The 18017-nt window shown below is 48.0% G+C and overlaps 1 protein-coding gene across 3 annotated transcripts in view; it reads left to right on the forward strand.

The window, feature by feature from the left end:
• ATP8A2 (ATPase phospholipid transporting 8A2) overlaps nucleotides 1-18017 on the forward strand; it is a 3773191-nt gene that overhangs the window by 2799376 nt on the left and 955798 nt on the right. For all 3 annotated transcript variants that reach the window (XR_011284127.1, XM_069639892.1, XM_069639893.1), the window contains exon 29: nucleotides 8916-9038. Coding sequence is in view for 2 of the 3 variants with exons in the window: in XM_069639892.1 (XP_069495993.1) it covers nucleotides 8916-9038 (123 nt within the window). In the remaining variant the exon portion in view is untranslated. The remainder of the gene's footprint in view (nucleotides 1-8915; nucleotides 9039-18017) is intronic.

Consider the following 18017-nt stretch of genomic DNA (forward strand, 5'->3'; position numbering starts at 1 on the left):
CCTGTTTTACGCGAACTAGGTGATATGCCCCCCTCAGGTCTAGTTTTGTGTAGATTTGGGCATCTTTGACTTGATCAAGCAATTCAGGGATCAGTGGCAGGGGGTAGTGATTTTGTACGGTAATCTGGTTCAGTGCACGATAGTCGACGCACGTTCTCAAGTCCCCCTCCTTTTTCGGTACGAAGAATAGAGGACTGGCTGCTGGAGACTTCGAGGGACGGATGAATCCGTTGGCCAGGTATTCGTCAAGATAGGCCTTCAGGTGCTGGTTTTCTGGTTCCGTGAGTGCGTAAATTCACCCACAAGGGATTTGTGCGCCGGGTATCAGGTCGATTTGGCAATCGTATGGTCTATGCGGTGGCAGGGTATTAGCTTGTTCTTTCTGAAAGACATCTTGAAAGTCCTGGTATTCACTTGGTAGGGTGCCGATTGCCACAGTCACAAGCGTGGAGGTTCTGGTGTCTATTGGTTGTTTCTCTTGGCGATAACATGTGTGGGCGCAAGTCCCGGGAAAGGCCAATTCTTTTGCTCGCCAAATCGATTCGAGGATTGTGATCTACCAACCATGGCTATTCGAAAATCAACCGGAACTGTGGTGCCTTAATGAGGTCGAAAACGATAGATTCTTGGTGTCCATCCTGGCACAGCAGGGTTAAAGCTGCAGTGCATTGGCATACTGGACCAGAAGCTATTTCCGTGCCGTCGACAGTGGTAACAGTGTCGGTGGTTGATTTAGGGCATAACGGAAGCCCCATCTTTGCCGCAAGATCCTGGTCGATGTAATACCCAACGGCTCCACTGTCTATGTACGCTCTTACTGCATGCCTCCAAGATGGTTGTTGGTGATTGATCAAGACCACAGATAGTGCAAAATGGGAGGTCTGTAGTTCACTTTCTTCGCTCGACAAGTGGACCCCTACACTTGCCGGGCTGGGGAGTTTTCCGATTCCTTGATGGTATCTTCCTTGTCCGTGGCCCCTACCGTCCTCCTCGGTGGCTTCACAGGACACTCTTTAAGGAAATGACCTGACCTTCCACAGTACAGACATAACTGCTGCTGTCTCCTTTTATCCCTTTCGGCTTTAGTCAAGGGGGATCTGACCCCCCCGATTTGCATTGGTTCTCCTGAACCATCCGTTGTTCGGGCAGTATTGTCCTTTGAACGCACCTACATAGGACGAGGGTCCAGTCTGCTCTTCGGTCCTGCAACCTATGACCCAGTTGAACAACAGGGTCAATGAATTCTGAGCAGTCTTTCGAGGGCTCACTACTTGTGCGAGAACATCCTTGAGCTCCCCCCGCAACCTCTGATGAAATAACGTGGTTCTCTTCTCCACTGGCCATTCTGCTTCAACTACGAGTCTATTGAATGTGTCTATGCATGTTAATAGGTCTTGATTCCCTTGGCGTAGGGACAGAAGTTCGTTGTCTAATGCCTGCCCATGAGTACGACGGGCGAACAGCTTTTCCATCTCCTGCTGAATACCCCTGAAGTCATGCAGCAAAGGATCGTCTTGGGCCACAAAGGGTACAGACCAGTCCGCGGTGCTACCACTCAGGTAGGATAGCACAAAAGCGACCCGTGATTGGTCATTCGGAAAGGCCCCTGGCCTACAAAGGAAGTGCAGGCGGCACTGGTTCATGAATGTTGCAAACCTCTTGGGATCCCCTGTAAATCGTTTGGGTGGGGCCAAGGGAACTGCCCCAGGAAGGGTTATCTGAACGGGATTGGCTGATGGCGCTGGCATGGAGGGCATGCTTCCCGGCAATGGTGCATACCCTGCTTGTGACTGGAGAAGTTGCCGGCTTAAATCATCAGTGCGTTCTTTGGCTACTATCAGCTCTCTCCTCAGGGTGTTGGTCTCCTGCCTGGCTGCATGTACTTCGGAACGTAGCTGCCCCAACATGTGGGCTAACTGGTCGGTTTCTGACGTTTCCATGACACCCAGGTGGATTTTGATGTGAGGCTTTGCGTTCTGTAACGCTCACCTGGTATCCACAGGGACATCACTCAGCCTGTCTGACCTCTTACGATCTCGAAACCTTCCCTGGAGTCTACTCGACTGGAGACTGGGCCTGAAACACAGGATTGGTAGAGTTTAACTCCCTATTGTCTCTGTGTGCTTCTTTCCCGGGGTCCAACCCTTCCCTTTGATCCACAGCTCACCTTGTTTTCTTGGATAGTGTGCTATCTGTCCTGCTTTCAGCGCAGGGGCCCGTTGATTGATGGGGGCTCGTTGCTGCCTAGTTACTTCACTGGCAAGAGTCTGACAGGTAAGTATAATGAGTCTTTTGAACAGTTCTCTAACTTTGTTCCTTTCCTTCCTTAGATGATGGCCGGCGTTCGGGGATGGCGGCGTGCTGCTGAGATGAGTAGCGCTGAAGGTGAGTGAGAGCGCGATGCGCAATGCACCCCTTTCGTATTTGCATTGAACTGAGTTCTTTTTCTGCATCTTTTAGGTGCTGCAACGTTTTTCAGCGTGGATGCCGGTTATGAAGAACAAATGCGGTGGGTAAGCGTGGTATGCGGCGCCTCTAGATGTTTCCACGCTAACCTGGAGTGTCTTTTCCCTCTTTCAGATGGACGAGAAGTTCCAAAGGCAGAGTTCCCCCAGAGCGGCTGGGATTCAGGTAAGCGTTTGAAGCTTGTACAGTCTTTAAAAATAAGCTTTGCTGAACGCTCACTAATGCCTTTTTTCTGTTCTTTTCCCTTTTCCTTAGGAAGCAACGTGCAGGGATGGGAATGACACCGCTGAAGATGCCCGCAGAACAGAAGTAGTGATGAATGATGGGCAGAAGCGCCGCAAGGTAAGGCTGTTCCTAACGGTGTTCTTGTTCTTGCAAGAGCTGAGCGCAGAAGAAAGATGCAGGCCTACTGGAGACCGATCCGAACACGGTGAGTGTCACGCTGCAGGTGCAGAAAACGCAAAGCATGTTTCTCAGCCTGGGTATGGCTTAAATAGTCTCTGGGTATCCCAGGTGTCTCTGGGCTGAACCACACCCAAAAGACTAGACGGCACATGCAGTTCTGGGAACCGAAATATGTGGGGGCATCCATCTTGTCCCCATCAATGCACTACAAGTCCAATCCCCAATGTTATTCTATGGGAGTGAGTGAGTCTGGTGCCACAAGCGCCAAGTCTGACTCCAAGTGGGTCTTTGGAGGGATGGAGAGGCCCTTGAGGGCCATGTAGGTGATTGTGGCCTGGCTCCAGCCTGACATCTTGGAGGGCTCAGGACATGAGGGGCGGCAATCATGACACTGACATATTGATGTGCACCAATGAGGAAACTCCTCCTCAATTGGGTGGAAGATTCTCGTATGCCTTGTATCCACATGCCCAATAGTGGTCCATTAACACTGCTGTGCCAACCTTCATTGCTGGATTATTTTGTGTGTACCCAAACTCTGTGTTTTCTCCAACCTTTACTGCACCGTCATTCTGGCAACATAATGCTGGTTTCTTCAGTGGTATTATGGGCATTGGTACAGCTTCATTGTCTAAACAGGTGAGCAATTTGGTGCTTGCATCCCAATCTTTCAGGCACTTGTCGTTTTCTCTTTGGACTGTGTTTACTGGTGCTTGTACTGGGGGGGAGGGTGCTTTGCTTCATACTAATCCCTCTTTCCATCCTTCTGCTGTGTGCACTTGACCATACATGAGCATCTGTGGTCTTTCCCAGCATCCTAGTTCTCCTCCTATTTCCTTGGCTCCCCTCTCTTCGGGCATGATAACTCCATTAATGTTATTGTTTTTGTCTCTCCTTTCTATGGGCCACCACTTATGTATTGTATAGCTTGGTTTAACTGCCAGTAATCCTCTCAAGAGTTTGTATGTAACTGTCTTCATGGGGGAGCGTTGCCTGAGACATCCATCTCAATGTTGCTGTTTTCCCTTGGAATCTTCCTCGGCTTGTAACCATGGTTAGGTACATGAGGCATGGTGCTCTTGCTGCTGGTATTTCAGTTGCTATAAACGTCCTGGAGGCACTCATGGCATAGGGGATTAGTGAGCATACATAGCAGCTCCCCCAATTATTACTTTACCTACTTTGGTCTTGTGTTTGTACCACAAATTGTTAGACACTCGAGCAGTGTCAGTGAGATACAGGTCCACCCCTCCCATGTCTGTGTCAGCACTGCACTTATCTCTCCTTACTGTGCTCACAGTGCTCCTCTGTCCACATGACATGGTCGTTCCACCTGCTGAAGTTGGGGCAATGTTAATAGAGGATACAGCTGCAGCGCTAGATACAAGAGATATTTGCCAAAAGTGTAATGCAAAAACACCACTTGGAAATAAGAGACAAGACATGATGAGCATGTTTTTAATAACCTTTTCCCTTACCTGTGCTGCTGGGTTCCTTGTACAGCTTGAAGATATCAGTTGCCCACCTGAAATGCGCAAAGATGAGCGTTATTGTGTTAGTATTGTAATAGTTCAAGCCCCGTTAATCATGTAAACTGTCATGGCAAAAATGAATAGTTGTTCCCTCACAGCCTTCATTGAAGTGTCTCTGAGGACTGCAAGGACAGATGGGTTGCCTCTTTCTAGTTGTGGGTAAACTTGGTCCAGGTATGCTATAAAGACATGGAAATACACATTAGGATGGCATGCTCAAGACCTGTTGGATCTAAATATTGGCCTTGGAAGGTATCAGGTTGAGGATCAATGGGCAGCATGGAAGAAATGCAAATAAAAACACTCTTTCACAATGAATGTGTGCGGAAAGAAAAATAACAAATAGACAGTGTACCCTCAAACTGGATATGTAGGAAGTCCTTGTCCTAACTCTGCTGCCCGTGAGCGAGTAACCATTGGGTGTCCTCTGATCGGCGGTGCTGATTCCAAATGGTCCCTTTGCTCTTCTTGCCGAGGATCGTTGGCCCTGTCGATGTCAGTGTCAGGTGAGTCCACTGCTTTGTAGGGCTTGATGTCACCTAAATGATTCCAAACGCTCTTTCTGATCAATTTTACGGCTCTCTCAGTTACTGCGTCAACATTCTGGGGACCTGTAAACCTGAGTGCATCCCACCTTCTGGAAAGGTTTATTAGGAGACCCTGGTCTCTCTTCTAGGACATTCAAGGGAGTGAAAGCACATCACTATCTTCATGTAAGGCTTAATGAATATCCCCTGTTTTCAACTTATGAGTTACATGTGAAGAGACCACGAATTTGTCCATCTCAGCCTCTTATTCACTTCGTCATGACTCGAGCCAATAAAAGGGGGCTCTGCTTGCACGTGCGGGCACTGCAGCAAAGACCCAGTAAGTGGCAACTCTGTGCCTGTGTATTCTTTTGTGAGGTGCTTGCCATGTGCCCACAGCCTGTGTTGGAGCCCTGGCCTCTGTGATCACAGAGCCGAGGCTAAAGTCTGCTGGTTGCCCTCACCATTGGTGTCAGGTCGGGTGATCCTGACCTTAGCAGGGTGTCCCCTGCCAGGAACTTTGCTGCGTGATCGTAGCCTCCCTGCACAAACAGGTGATCCTGGTATCTGGTGTGTCCCGCTGCAGTGACCCGAGAGCGGGACACAACACCAAGGACATTGGGGGCTCCCAGGAGCATTTGCAGAAGGAAGCATATTGAAATAATGGGTAATTTAGTCTGAAATGTACAGGTTTTTGGGGCATTTTGCTACCTGATTGTCTTAGCAACCTGCTATGTCATGTGTGCTGGGTGACTGCGTTGAGGTCAAAGCAGATAGTGGATACTACCGCATGCAGCACCAGAGCAGTAAGGAGATCCCAAAACTCGACCATAAATTTGTACTCAGAGAAATGTAGATGAAGATGACGTAATGGTTTACGGAGGATCTATAATATTTATTTAGTCCCCTTAGAGGACTGGAAGATCTCCGTCTATTTTATTTCTTTGGCAGCACACCTAAATAACAGGATACTTCAGAGTACTTGAGAAAAAAGGGAGTGAAGGGATAGGTAGGTGGGAGGGAGTCAGGTAACAATAAAACAGAACTGATTAATTGTTTACAGTGCTGAATGAACAGTCGTTTCCTTCCTTGCTGCAATCAAGTACATTTCACAGCATAGGTAAGAGAGTAGTTAAATAACTGTAGATGAACATAAGGTATCTGGTGTGGGAGGAGGCCCATGTCAATACCCCACTCTGGCAGAGAATAGACAATGTCTTCCCGAAGAGCACCGTTTTTAGCCTTTCGTGAATGTCTGGTGATTTTGTTCAATACTAAATTCCAAAGGCAGGGCATTCCACAGGATTGGACTCGAGACCATTAGGCTTTCGGGAACCTGGTATTTGTTAATGCGGAAGGCAAGTGTCGGCATGTTGGCAGTGCCCGACTGGAAGGTTCTGGATGGTTTGTATCCGTCAGACATTTGGAGATGCAAGAGCGTACAGTATTCCAGACTATCTTCCTGATAATGCATATGGCTTTGAACATAATATGGGATTGGATGGGCAGCTGATGCAGGGCTTGTGAGCCCCTTATTAAATTATATGTTATTTTCACTCCTAATATATGGCCTGCAGCCCTAGAAGGCATGCGATTACTTTTTTGGGAAGGCCCAAAATGAGGCTATTGCTGTAGTGTAATCTTGACACGATCATAGTGTGGTTTAGGTGTACTCTGTGGTTTATCTCCAGGCCAGGCATAGCTGTTCTAAGTAAGCTCAGCATGTGAATGGAATTTGCTGACAACTGATGAGATTTGATGTACAAAGGACAGGTTTAGATTTTAAATTAAGACCAGGTGTTTTGCTTTTTGCTTTCTTCACTGATGTGGGGTCAAAGTTGAGCTTACTAGGCAAAATCAAGGCTGTAACACCTGCTGTCACAAAAAAACAAAGGCAGATTTCCATGTTGCCTGGTTTATGGAGAAATCAGTTGTTGGGCATCCAGGTTTCAATAGGTGATATGAGCTTTGTCACGTTGGGTAGGATGCTGGGGTCATGGGATCCAGGTGGAAGTTCAGCTGCGTGTCATCAGCATAGAAGCTGAAGGTCATATTGAAGTATACTAGGGTCTCAGTGAGTGGACAGAAACAAGTGTTAAACTGCCATGGCGAGAGGGGTGATCCATGTGATATACCGCACTTGAGGGTATGGACTTGGATAAGAAATTGCATTGTTTTGCCATGGCTGATCAGTTCTCTGGGAAGGATGCAAACTATTTCAGTGCCATGATCTGTAATCGTTAATGCTTGACAGTAAGATGAGGTTGTGTCATAGTCTGAGAAGAGGTTGAGCAGAATGATTGTTAAGGTCTATTCGGGTCTAGATTCAATACAGTATCTTCCTTGCCATCTTGCTTCTCCGGGATAAGAATGATTTACTGTAGTCTTGCAGCTGTTTTGTCACTGCGCTCTCAATCACTGGAGAAGGGCCTGTTGTTCATCCTTTGAGATGGGCCTGTGGGGTGACCAGGGTGTCCCTGAGGGAGTAGATCAGGTGGGCAGAGCATTTCTAATTTGGGCTTTGCATGGTTTGATTGTTTGATAGTTTTAGAACATTTTCTGACATGACTTCCAGAAAAGGTGAGATGGATTTATTTGTTTTATTTTATTTTATTGGTGATTTGTTTTGCACTTCATGCCAGATTCTTCCAGCTTTTAAGCACCAGACCAGCAATGTTGCCCCTGAGTTATGCTCCTAGCCAGGATAATTTAACTTGATGTTTTGAGATTATGAGCAGATGTGAAAATGTGGGCTTGGGGATATTTGTTATTATGGCTTGCGCTCTCATGGTGGAAAGCGGTACTAGGTTGTTTACTTGGGGCTGGGATAGCTGAGGTGTGGTAGAGGGTTGTGGTGGATTGTTTACAACCCTGAGGTAGGTAAATAACTATGGGTTTGTTTTATGCTGCTTCTGTTCCTTGAGGTCTTCCTTCTGGTTGATTGTGGCTCTGTAGATTCTTGCGTGGTGAATACATTTAATCATTATTGTTTTTTAAGAATTCCTGTAGGTTCTTTCATGTTTTCCTCCTTGCATTCTCAATCGTGGCAGCTGCAGTTGGAACTGCTTATTATTTGCTTTCATGGATGTTTTGAAATGTTTTGTTCGGCAAAGTACTAGACTGCCTGGGCGCCTGAGATAGCTCTGCAGAGATACTTTAAGAGACTTTCTGGGTCATTGAGCTGAGAAGCTTTTTCAAATTTGAAGGTGAAACTCTCTGCAAATGCATTAGGCTAGATGTGCTTCTCCAATATGAGGGAAATGATATGCCCCAATATTCCTCTTTTTGTTAAGGATTGGCATGAGGAAATGGCTTTCATCGTTTTTCATAATAATGCATGGTATATCAGAAGCATCCTTCCAGTGATTTATGCAGACAAGTGAATAGAATGGGAAGCACCTTCTTCGAGCTGGTGCCATACAGCATTTGTCATTGTCAGTAAGATTGCTAGCTGTTGGCTAATTCAATGTTTTCCTTGGTCTAAGCCGCTTCCTAATAGCCTAGCTTCACTTTGGAAATCTTCTGAGCTCAGATAGTTACACTGCTTTTTAATTAGAATGGCCAACCTTAAATAGTAAATTGACCTGATATTACCATTGCTCTAGCTATTATGTGAATATCACAATAACACACTACTGTATTCTTCTATTGAAACATCTATAACATATTTGTAGATGGAGGCTGGAGCTCTTACCAATCCCCAATCCTCTTCTGTAAGCTTAAGTAGATCGACAGTATAGGAGGGTAGGCATGAACATGTCTATGACAGCCAGTTCCAGGTTGAGACTTTCTGAATGTGAACTAGCTTTTTCAGCACTTAAAGAGACCGGTACAAATGCTTAGCCAAAGAGGAAATGCTGTGTGATCTATGCAGATGACATTGGCAACTACTTAACCTGTGAAATCTGTACACTCATCATCTGAGTGTGAATTGTAAATGTATGGTTATGGTTTATTTTTTAATGATGAATTCTTGTCTTTATAGATTTTTACTGCCTTACCGCCCTTTACATTGGGAATCTTTGAACGATCATGTAGTCAGGAAAGCATGCTCAGATTCCCTGAATTATACACGATCACCCAGAATGCTGATGGATTTAACACAAAGGTAAGAAGAGATGGAATTTGAAGCCACAATCTATCAGATTACTTGAATTACATACTTATGATCATGCTCGATTGGAAAATATTGGAAACATAATATAGGGATGATGCAGGAATCAAATGTGTGGGTGAAGTGCTCCTCACATTCTCATCCTAAATTTTCTGCTGATAAGTCCCTGAGTAACTAAAGGTACTCCAGTGCAGGAGGAGGGAATGGCTGCGGGTGCCCAGGACTTGAAAGTCCTGCTGTGTTTTGCATTTTGGTTACATTTCATATATCAGTCAAATCATCAAATTTCTGCTTAATCAATTCCTTGCGCAATGCAACATTAGTCAAAGGAAAATAAATGTTGTGAGTGTAATCTGAATCATAGTTTCCAATTGTACATCATTTGTTGTATAATTATATTGTATATTTTCTTAAGTGTATTTACTATTCCACAGTCTGTTGGTGTCAAAGTATTTTTTCTGCGGATAACCGTACAGTTCAATTATACTTACTAAGTTTCAGAAGGGGAGGGGCTTTGAATCTCATGCTATCGCTTATACTACGTAAATGCCCATGGATTTAACCTCATGTATATGCTGGGCTACTTTGCACATTTGTATGCCTTTTGAAAACGATATGTATGACAATAATTATACCTATAATAGATACCAGCATTTAGCTAAATGCACTGCTCTGGTAATGAGGCTAGAAGCTATGCATTTGTACATTCTGGTACTTTGGCAATGGCTGGATTGTCCTTGCTGTGTATTTCAAAATAGAGCTAAATTGATCCTGTATGTCTACGTCTACTAAAATAGCTAGGGACACATTTTTTGGGTCCTCAGGATGATAGGACAGAGGTGGCCTTCCCCATAAACTGATCATTGAGGTATTTTAATCTGGTATGCTTTGGCACATATTTCATTTCAGATTTATTTCGACTTGCATCATAAAAGAAAAAGAAATATTACTAGGATTTGATTGGCTCCTCCAAACTACTGAACTACATTGTTCTCAACACACCTAACATTGACCACCAAATCACATCCCTCATCGAGTGGCTAACATGTATTGCTTCAACAGGATTCAGATGATCCCCTCCTCTCCATCCCACTTCCCCCCTTTCCATTCCCCACATTTATCTTTACACTGCCACCTCTTTCTTCTGGCACTCCTATCAGTTAGCTGGCACCCCCAGATTATCCTCCTTGGTTATGGGGAGGGAGGGACGTTCAAAAATTGTATCTGGAGAGGGCGCTAGAGAGCCTCCCAAGATGGCGGCCTCCCTGTGAGCTCCACAGAGCTCCCTAAAGATCCTGAATAATCCTGCGTTCTGCGGCATTTTCACAGTGCGAGATCACCAGCCATCGACAGCTGATACGCTTCCCCACGGATTCCTGCAGGCATTCCACTTGCCCATCACGATCTCGTCAGCGTGCGGGGTGCGGAGAGGCCCGCCGCCCCCCCTCCCGCTCCTCATCCGACTGGAGGACGCGGCCCCGCTGGAGCCGTAGGAGACGATCGCAGGGGAGGCGGAGCTGGCCGCCCCGACACGCATCGAGACCTGCGCCTTGCCGGTGTCCCTGCGGCGCTGTGGGATTCGAGGAACCGCGTCCCCGCGACGCCTCCAGTGCTCCTGAAGTCCGCAGCTGCCACGCGATCCGCGGCCCTGGCGGGGCCCGCTGGCGCCGAGAGAGACAACGCCGAAGTCGGAGGGGCCGAGCGGCGGGAATTCAGGTACGTGCGCCCTGCGTCTCCTCCCCGGTTGCGGGCGCCCGAGGCGGGCCTGGCGGCTCCATAGACCCCGTGATACGGGCCGGTGGCCCTCGAGTCCCTGCGGGCCCCGCGGTCCTATAAATCCTGGGAAAATCGGCGCTTGGCTGGGCGCGCGGCGGAGACCCCTGCATCCCGGCGCTGAGGCGTCCCTGGGGTCGCGGCTCGTGGACGTGGGCGAAGAGACCGCACTCACCAGGGGGCTGCGCGGGAGAGCCTCATCCTGCATACACGAGTGACTCCGACTGCTCGAAGGGAAGGCCAAGAATAACCGGTTATCCCCAAAACAGCGAAGATCCCCCCCTCATAGCACTTAATGTGCGGACACCAGATCAGCCTTTGATGTGACCACGACCCCTGAACCTGAGCGCAGGGCTGCCCAGTCTGGAACACTATCTGGAACACTATCTAGGGCCTGCTGAAGAGAGTACGGGAGTCGCGTCGCCCTGGAGCTGGTGGTTCTTCTCCTGTGACCGCGACACGCGACTCCTCTCCACCCGCGGCGGTCACTGCACCGGCACTGAGCCGATAATAAACCCGAGATCTAGGAACTGCAGCGTCCACCGACGACCCCCCGGCCGTCTGGCTACTGAATTACCCTGTGACCCCCCAGTTACCCTTCGCGGGGACGTCGCGGGCCGCATCCCTGGTGCCCCGCCACCCGTATCCAGCACAAAGATGGGGAAAAATGACAGATCACAGCGCAAGCTAAATTTTGAAGGCGGCTCCTCCTCCAAGGCAATCCCAAGCAGCAGTCCGCAGTTGCCCGATCAAGAACTGCCCCATGAAGCCGGAGAGTCACAGGAGCACGAGATGAGAGAAATCCTGCTAGATCTCAAAGCAGGAATCGGAGGCCTAGGCAGCAAATTGGATTCCCTCTCTTCCAAAGTCGACCAACTCCAACATCGGCTGGACAAACATGCTGATAGACTAGATACCGTTGAGCAGAGGGTCTCTGACCTCGATGACGGCTCGACGGCCCTAACCTCCAGAGTATCCCTACTAGAAGCACAGGTGAAGGCGGTAAGCGCCAAGAATGAAGATCTCGAAGGCCGCTCACGCCGGAACAATGTGCGCATCGTGGGTGTTAGAGAACACCAACCTGTCCAAAAAATGGAGGAATACGTAGAGAAGATCTGCACAGAGCTATTCGGAACACAGATCCTATCCAAGCTTTTCGTGGTCGAGAGAGCCCATAGAGTCCCCAACACACGACCGGTGCCGGGATCAAATCCTAGACCCATAATAGCAAAATTGCTTAATTACAGAGACCGTGACGCCATTCTGAGAGCCGCCAGGGACAGGGGTGAACTTCAGTATGACGGAGATAAGATCCAATTCTTCCCAAACTTCTCCCAGGCTGTTCAGGCGCAAAGGCGCTCATTCACAGCAGTAAAACGGCGTTTACAGGAAAATCAAATTCAGTACTCTATGCTTTTCCCGGCAAAACTTCGGATTCAATACAAAGGCAAAACGCAGTTTTTCAACACGCCGGAGGAGACAAATGAATACCTAGACCGCAACGGCTGCAGACCCGCCCCGAATGTACCGAACCCCCAACGAGGAAACAGACCGAGAAGGGATCCGCCATAAAGGACCCATCCTGCCACTGGCAAAAACAGGAGATATCTCGCTGATACAAGAAAACAACATCTCTGCTACGGAACAAACACACTCTGAGGTTGGGAGCTAGCCTCCACTTGGAGGGCCACTAGCGCCCCTAGCACAGCAATGCTGACTGTTTTGTTTACTGGGGACTGTTCAATCTGGGCCAGTTGGGAGTTGCCCAAGCAGAAGTGGGTGGGTATTCCGCGGGCCTGTTGGGGGTTGCCTGCGCAAGGGAGGGATCCAAGTGTTATCAAGTTGTCCTCGCCCCACCAACCACGTTCAAGCACACTACAATTACAGATCCTTATTCCGGAACCTGTGACACATAACACGCCCGTCAGCGTCTTTGAGCTCTGTGTGATCCACAGGGTTGAGGCGGCGCCATTCCCCTCCTCTCTATCGCTGCAATCTGGGGTCACTTAAAATTGCCACTTGGAATATCCGAGGAGGAAACAAACCTTCCAAAGTCAGGAAAGTTCTGCAATATCTGCGGCGACACACGGTTACTATTGCGATACTACAAGAAACCCACCTTACATCGTCAGCAGAGCATCTCTGGGCCCGCTCATGGGGCTGTCATAGATACTTTTCTTCATACTCCTCATACGCAAGAGGAGTGGCAATACTGATTGACAAGAAAGCAAGCTTTAGCCTGATCAGCTTCAAGAAGGACGAAGAGGGCAGGTGCCTGTTGGTAAGAGGCCTGCTTGCTGGGCGGGAAATAGTTTTGGTGAACACTTACGCCCCCAATGTCGATGGTCCGAATAACTTTAATTGGGTTATGTCAAACCTAGGTGCATACACCTCTGCGACGATCATCTGGGGTGCAGATCTTAACACCCCGCTCGACCCCCAAATCGACAAATCACACGGCTCCAACAGCAGAACTTCCAAGGCCAGTCGGCAGGTCTCAGAGATCTGCCAGGCCTTTGAACTATCCGATATCTGGAGACACACTCATCCAAATTCCCAGGACTATACCTTTCACTCAGCAGTCCACAATACCAGCTCCCGCATCGACTACCTACTGGTGTCAGCACACAGTCCATACACATGGGGTTCCTGCCAAATCATGCCACGAACCCTCTCAGACCACTCCATGGTTACACTCGACTTTATGCTATCTGCGTTCCCAAGAACTCCCGTGAACTGGAGATTCAAGTCTGGTTCGCTCTCAGATCCTGACTTCGCTGATGAGCTACGCCAAGACATCACCACTTTCCTTGAGATAAATCAGGGCTCAGTCGATTCAGCCAGCACGTTATGGGAAACACTGAAATGTTATGTGAGAGGCGTGTGCATGGCCAAAGAAAATGGCATCCTAAAACTGATTAGACGTGAACTAACGGAAAGTGAACATCGCCTGAAAGACCTAGAAAATACACAAACCGCATCCCCAGACGCGCAGACCCAGGCCAATCTAAAGATAGAATTATCCAAATTTCAAGAGACAGCCGAACGTGAGCTGAAATATTTGAGCCGCAAACACATGATTAGGCAGTATGGGGAGGGGCAGAAACCCGGGGCGCTCCTGGCCCGCCTTCTGAGGCTAGATCAAACTCCCCCCCGGGTGGAATGCATCCGCGACACACAGGGAAATCTGACATATACCGAAGAAGAGATTGTACGCACATTCCACAAATTCTACCAAGACCTGTACAGCTCCCATATCACTAGTAACCCCGAAGAGCTTCAGAACTACCTTAACGATACCGAATTGTACTGGGTAATCCAAGATTTACGCGAACCACTGAACGCACCCATCACACAAGAGGAAATCATCGAGACAATAAAATCTCTCCCAAACACCAAGGCACCCGGTCCTGATGGCCTGACAGGCGAATTTTATAAGGCCCACGCACCCGCGCTAGCCCCATTACTCCTCCAAGTGTACGAAGAGGCCCTAGAGCGAGGGATCCTTCCTCCCACCCTCCGCGAAGCCAATGTAATTCTTATCCATAAATCAGGCAAACCACGGGATGATTGCGCCTCCTACAGGCCGATCTCTGGCCAAGATTCTCGCAAACCGTCTCCTTCCTCTCATGCCCGCACTGGTCCTGGGTGACCAGGCCGGTTTTATTCCTGGCCGCAGCACGACGTATGGTATTCGACGTCTGTTTGGCGTCATTGCCGCACTCGACCCTTCACAGCAGGCCATTGCAGTGCTGTTAGACGCTGAGAAAGCATTCAACTCCGTCGAATGGCCTTACCTCTTTGCAACACTCACACAAATGGGTCTGGGGAAAACTTTTATCAAGATGGTCTCACTACTATATAATGAGCCCCGCTCCTACATCACCCTCGGCACTGCAAGGTCTCCCGGAGTCAGGTTGGAACGCGGCACTAGGCAGGGATGCCCCCTATCGGCCCTTATTTTTGCCTTAGTTATGGAACCACTTGCCTCCAGGCTAAGAACACACCGTATGAATAGTGGCATCACCCTGGGACCACACAAACTGATCGTCTCCCTCTATGCTGATGACGTGATGCTCTTCATCAGAGATCCCCAAACAAATCTTAATCCAATTATGCGCGAGGTGATCCGATTTAGTGGCATCTCTGGTCTCAAAATAAATCATTCGAAATCGGTAATTTTTCCGCTGACAATAACCACTCCTAAGTTTCGTGATGACCACGGATTTAAGTGGGAAAGCACCAGGGTTCGCTACCTTGGCATTCTTATGTCGCTTAACCACAACGAGATCTTTAAAGACAACTACGGCCAGGTGGTCCAATCCCTCCGTGAGCGCATCCAAAGATGGAAGTCACTTCCCCTGACACTATGGGGGAGGGTTTCACTGACCAAGATGATGATTCTCCCCAGACTTCTTTACTTGTTCACTAATATACCCCTAATACTCCCACGCACATTTCTACAGAAAATCAGAAGCCTCATCTTGGAACTAATATGGGCGGGCAGACCAGCAAGAGTCGCTTACACGACTCTGACACTACCGGTGGCTCAAGGCGGCCTTGCACTTCCCGACATAGAAAAGTACTACTGGGCCGCTCAGGCCCAATTCCTGAGCCATTGGTATGCCACCGATTATGTCCGCCCACACGTTCAAGTTGAACGCGCCCTAGCGTCCCCTGACTTCTTGACAGGAGTCATCTTCAGTGATCGACCGGTTCCGTACAACACGCTAAGCCCAGTCCTGTCCTCATATGCCATCTGGAAGAAAATTGCCCGCAAAGTTGAACTACAGATAAGATACACTCCGTTACTACCCATCAGGTTTATCCCCGACATTCCCCTGACCAACGAAAAAGTCTTTTTGATCTGGCTGGACAAGGCCAACATCCAGACATTTGGGGACCTCTTTCCAGAGGATATGTTCATAACCCCACAAATGATCAGGGAGAGGGGTTGCGACACCTCGCTCGACATCTTTCTTTATTTCAGGCTGCGGCATACCTTGCAAGCCCTCCTCCCAACATTCCCCAAACAACCGCCGACATGGACCCTCCTACACAATGTGATACGGGCAAGAGGCGAGGGGCGTTTGGTCTCCACGATCTACAGATCACTGCTCGTCGACACAACCACGACCGCCGCAAGGGCGAAACGGCGTTGGGAGATGGCCCTCCATACCACAATACCCGACGACGAATGGACCTATATCCTTCAACAAACCCAAAAAGTAGCTCTAAATACTCGCTATAAGCAGACCCACTTCCACTTCGTCCACCAAACATACTATACCCCCCAAAAGAAACGGCGCAATCACCCCGAAGCCCCCGATCATTGTGAGAGATGTGGCACCCCGGCCGCAGACTTTGTTCACCTCGCTTGGCACTGCCCGGGTGTAGCCCGATTTTTTGGTCCTCAGTTTTACAGCACACAAGTGACATTGTCGGTGAGGTGCTGGCCCCAGTCCCGACCACCGCCCTCCTGAGCATGACAAAACATCTACAAGCCCCAGCGAGGAAGCTTGCCTCGTTGCTCCTGGTGCTTGCCCGCAGAAGAATAGCCCTGACTTGGGGACGCGGCCCCCTTCCCTCCCTAGCGGCATGGAAAAAAGACATTCTTTACTGTCAAGACATGGACACTGAGTTCTTACGGACCCTTCCCCTGCATGCACGCCCTCCAGATATCTGGGCTCCCTACATTAGCTATTTACTTTCCACTTCTGACGTCACTATCTCTCAATCCTCACCTGTGAACCACAACACTGCTGTATGTCCGTCCCCCGCTATCCCCTCAGACCCTCGACGGAGCGTGCTGCCTTAATGAACATTCACGCTGATGGAATATCGTCTCATAGACTTTGAATGTGCATTGTAGGTGCTATGAACGTACTGTTTTTCCCTTTTTGTTGATTGGACCTGCTAACACAGGTCGTTACTGTATGCTCATGTTAAAACCAAAATAAAGTTTTTTTAAAAAAAAAAATTGTATCTGGAAAAGAAGCCACCACACTTTAAGCGCCTGATTGGGCAAATCTTGAGTCCATCAGACAACCATGCACTGATTAATTCTAGTACCACACAATCAAGTAATAAAAAACTGCCCTCACTCCAAATTGCTTGGCCTCATGGGTGGTTGTATTTATTTCTTCTTTTCCCTAAAATTTGTTTGATCCATTAATGATAATTAATTACACATACACCCCTACTACCACAAACATAAACCCACCCACCTAAACTCCCATGTACCTTTCCAATTTTTTGTCTTTTCAACTGTATTCTGATCCTGCCTATCCTGCCCTCTCACCTTTTTCCTTTTCCCCACAGACCTCGGTCTGATTTACCCTGGGCAGGGACACAATACAACACTATCTGGGCAAGGATTGACACCATAAGACCACTAAGTCTTATTGCTTATTAACAAAACATTTTAAATGTGACCTAGACACAATGTGAAGGTCTCTGTGTTTGTGAAATGCCAGACTTGTAAATATAAGAACATGTAAATTAAATATGTACCTAAAATGCTAAATTGGTTTATGAATGGTGCACATAAAGCTGTACAAATGGAACCCAATTTGCCTGTGATGATATCTAACATGTTATTTTGATGGAACATACAGGGTCATGGCAAGGACTTTTTGGCATGCAAGTGAAAGTGGCACTTTAATAACCAGTCACTCCTCTATGCACGAGGAAATATTAGTCATGGCTCGTGGAGCCATCCTGGACCACACCATGTTTTTTGGTCCCATAAGTGTTCACTTGGCTTGATTTTCTCTAGCACGGGTCTGAAGCCACCTCAACGTCATTCAAATGTGACATGGAGTTCAAAATGATATTCCCAAACTGTACCTGCATTGCTGATTTAAGTGGAGTGAGAAATCGATGGGGGCCCTAAAGTGCTGCAAAACATTAGTTTGAGGCAGGACCTGCTTAAGAAACGCAAATAACCTTTAACCGCTGCGATGCAGAGGCAGTGGACATCCAAAGCCTCTGAAAGACCTATGGATTGTGGAGGACATGAACGTCCACGTTCTAACTGGAAAATAAACCTCACGCTAAAGGAAAGAAATCTTTAAAAATGTGCTTTTGATGACAAAAAACACTAAAATAAAAATATCCAAATAAAGATAATGAAATAAAATCTCAAATATGTCAATGTAGGTTACAATTCCTGTAAAATAGTTATCTCGGGGTGTTAAA

Source organism: Ambystoma mexicanum, chromosome 7q (assembly GCF_040938575.1).
Source record: "Ambystoma mexicanum isolate Mex_15411 chromosome 7q, UKY_AmexF1_1, whole genome shotgun sequence".
In the NCBI taxonomy this organism is placed as follows: Eukaryota; Metazoa; Chordata; class Amphibia; order Caudata; family Ambystomatidae; genus Ambystoma; species Ambystoma mexicanum.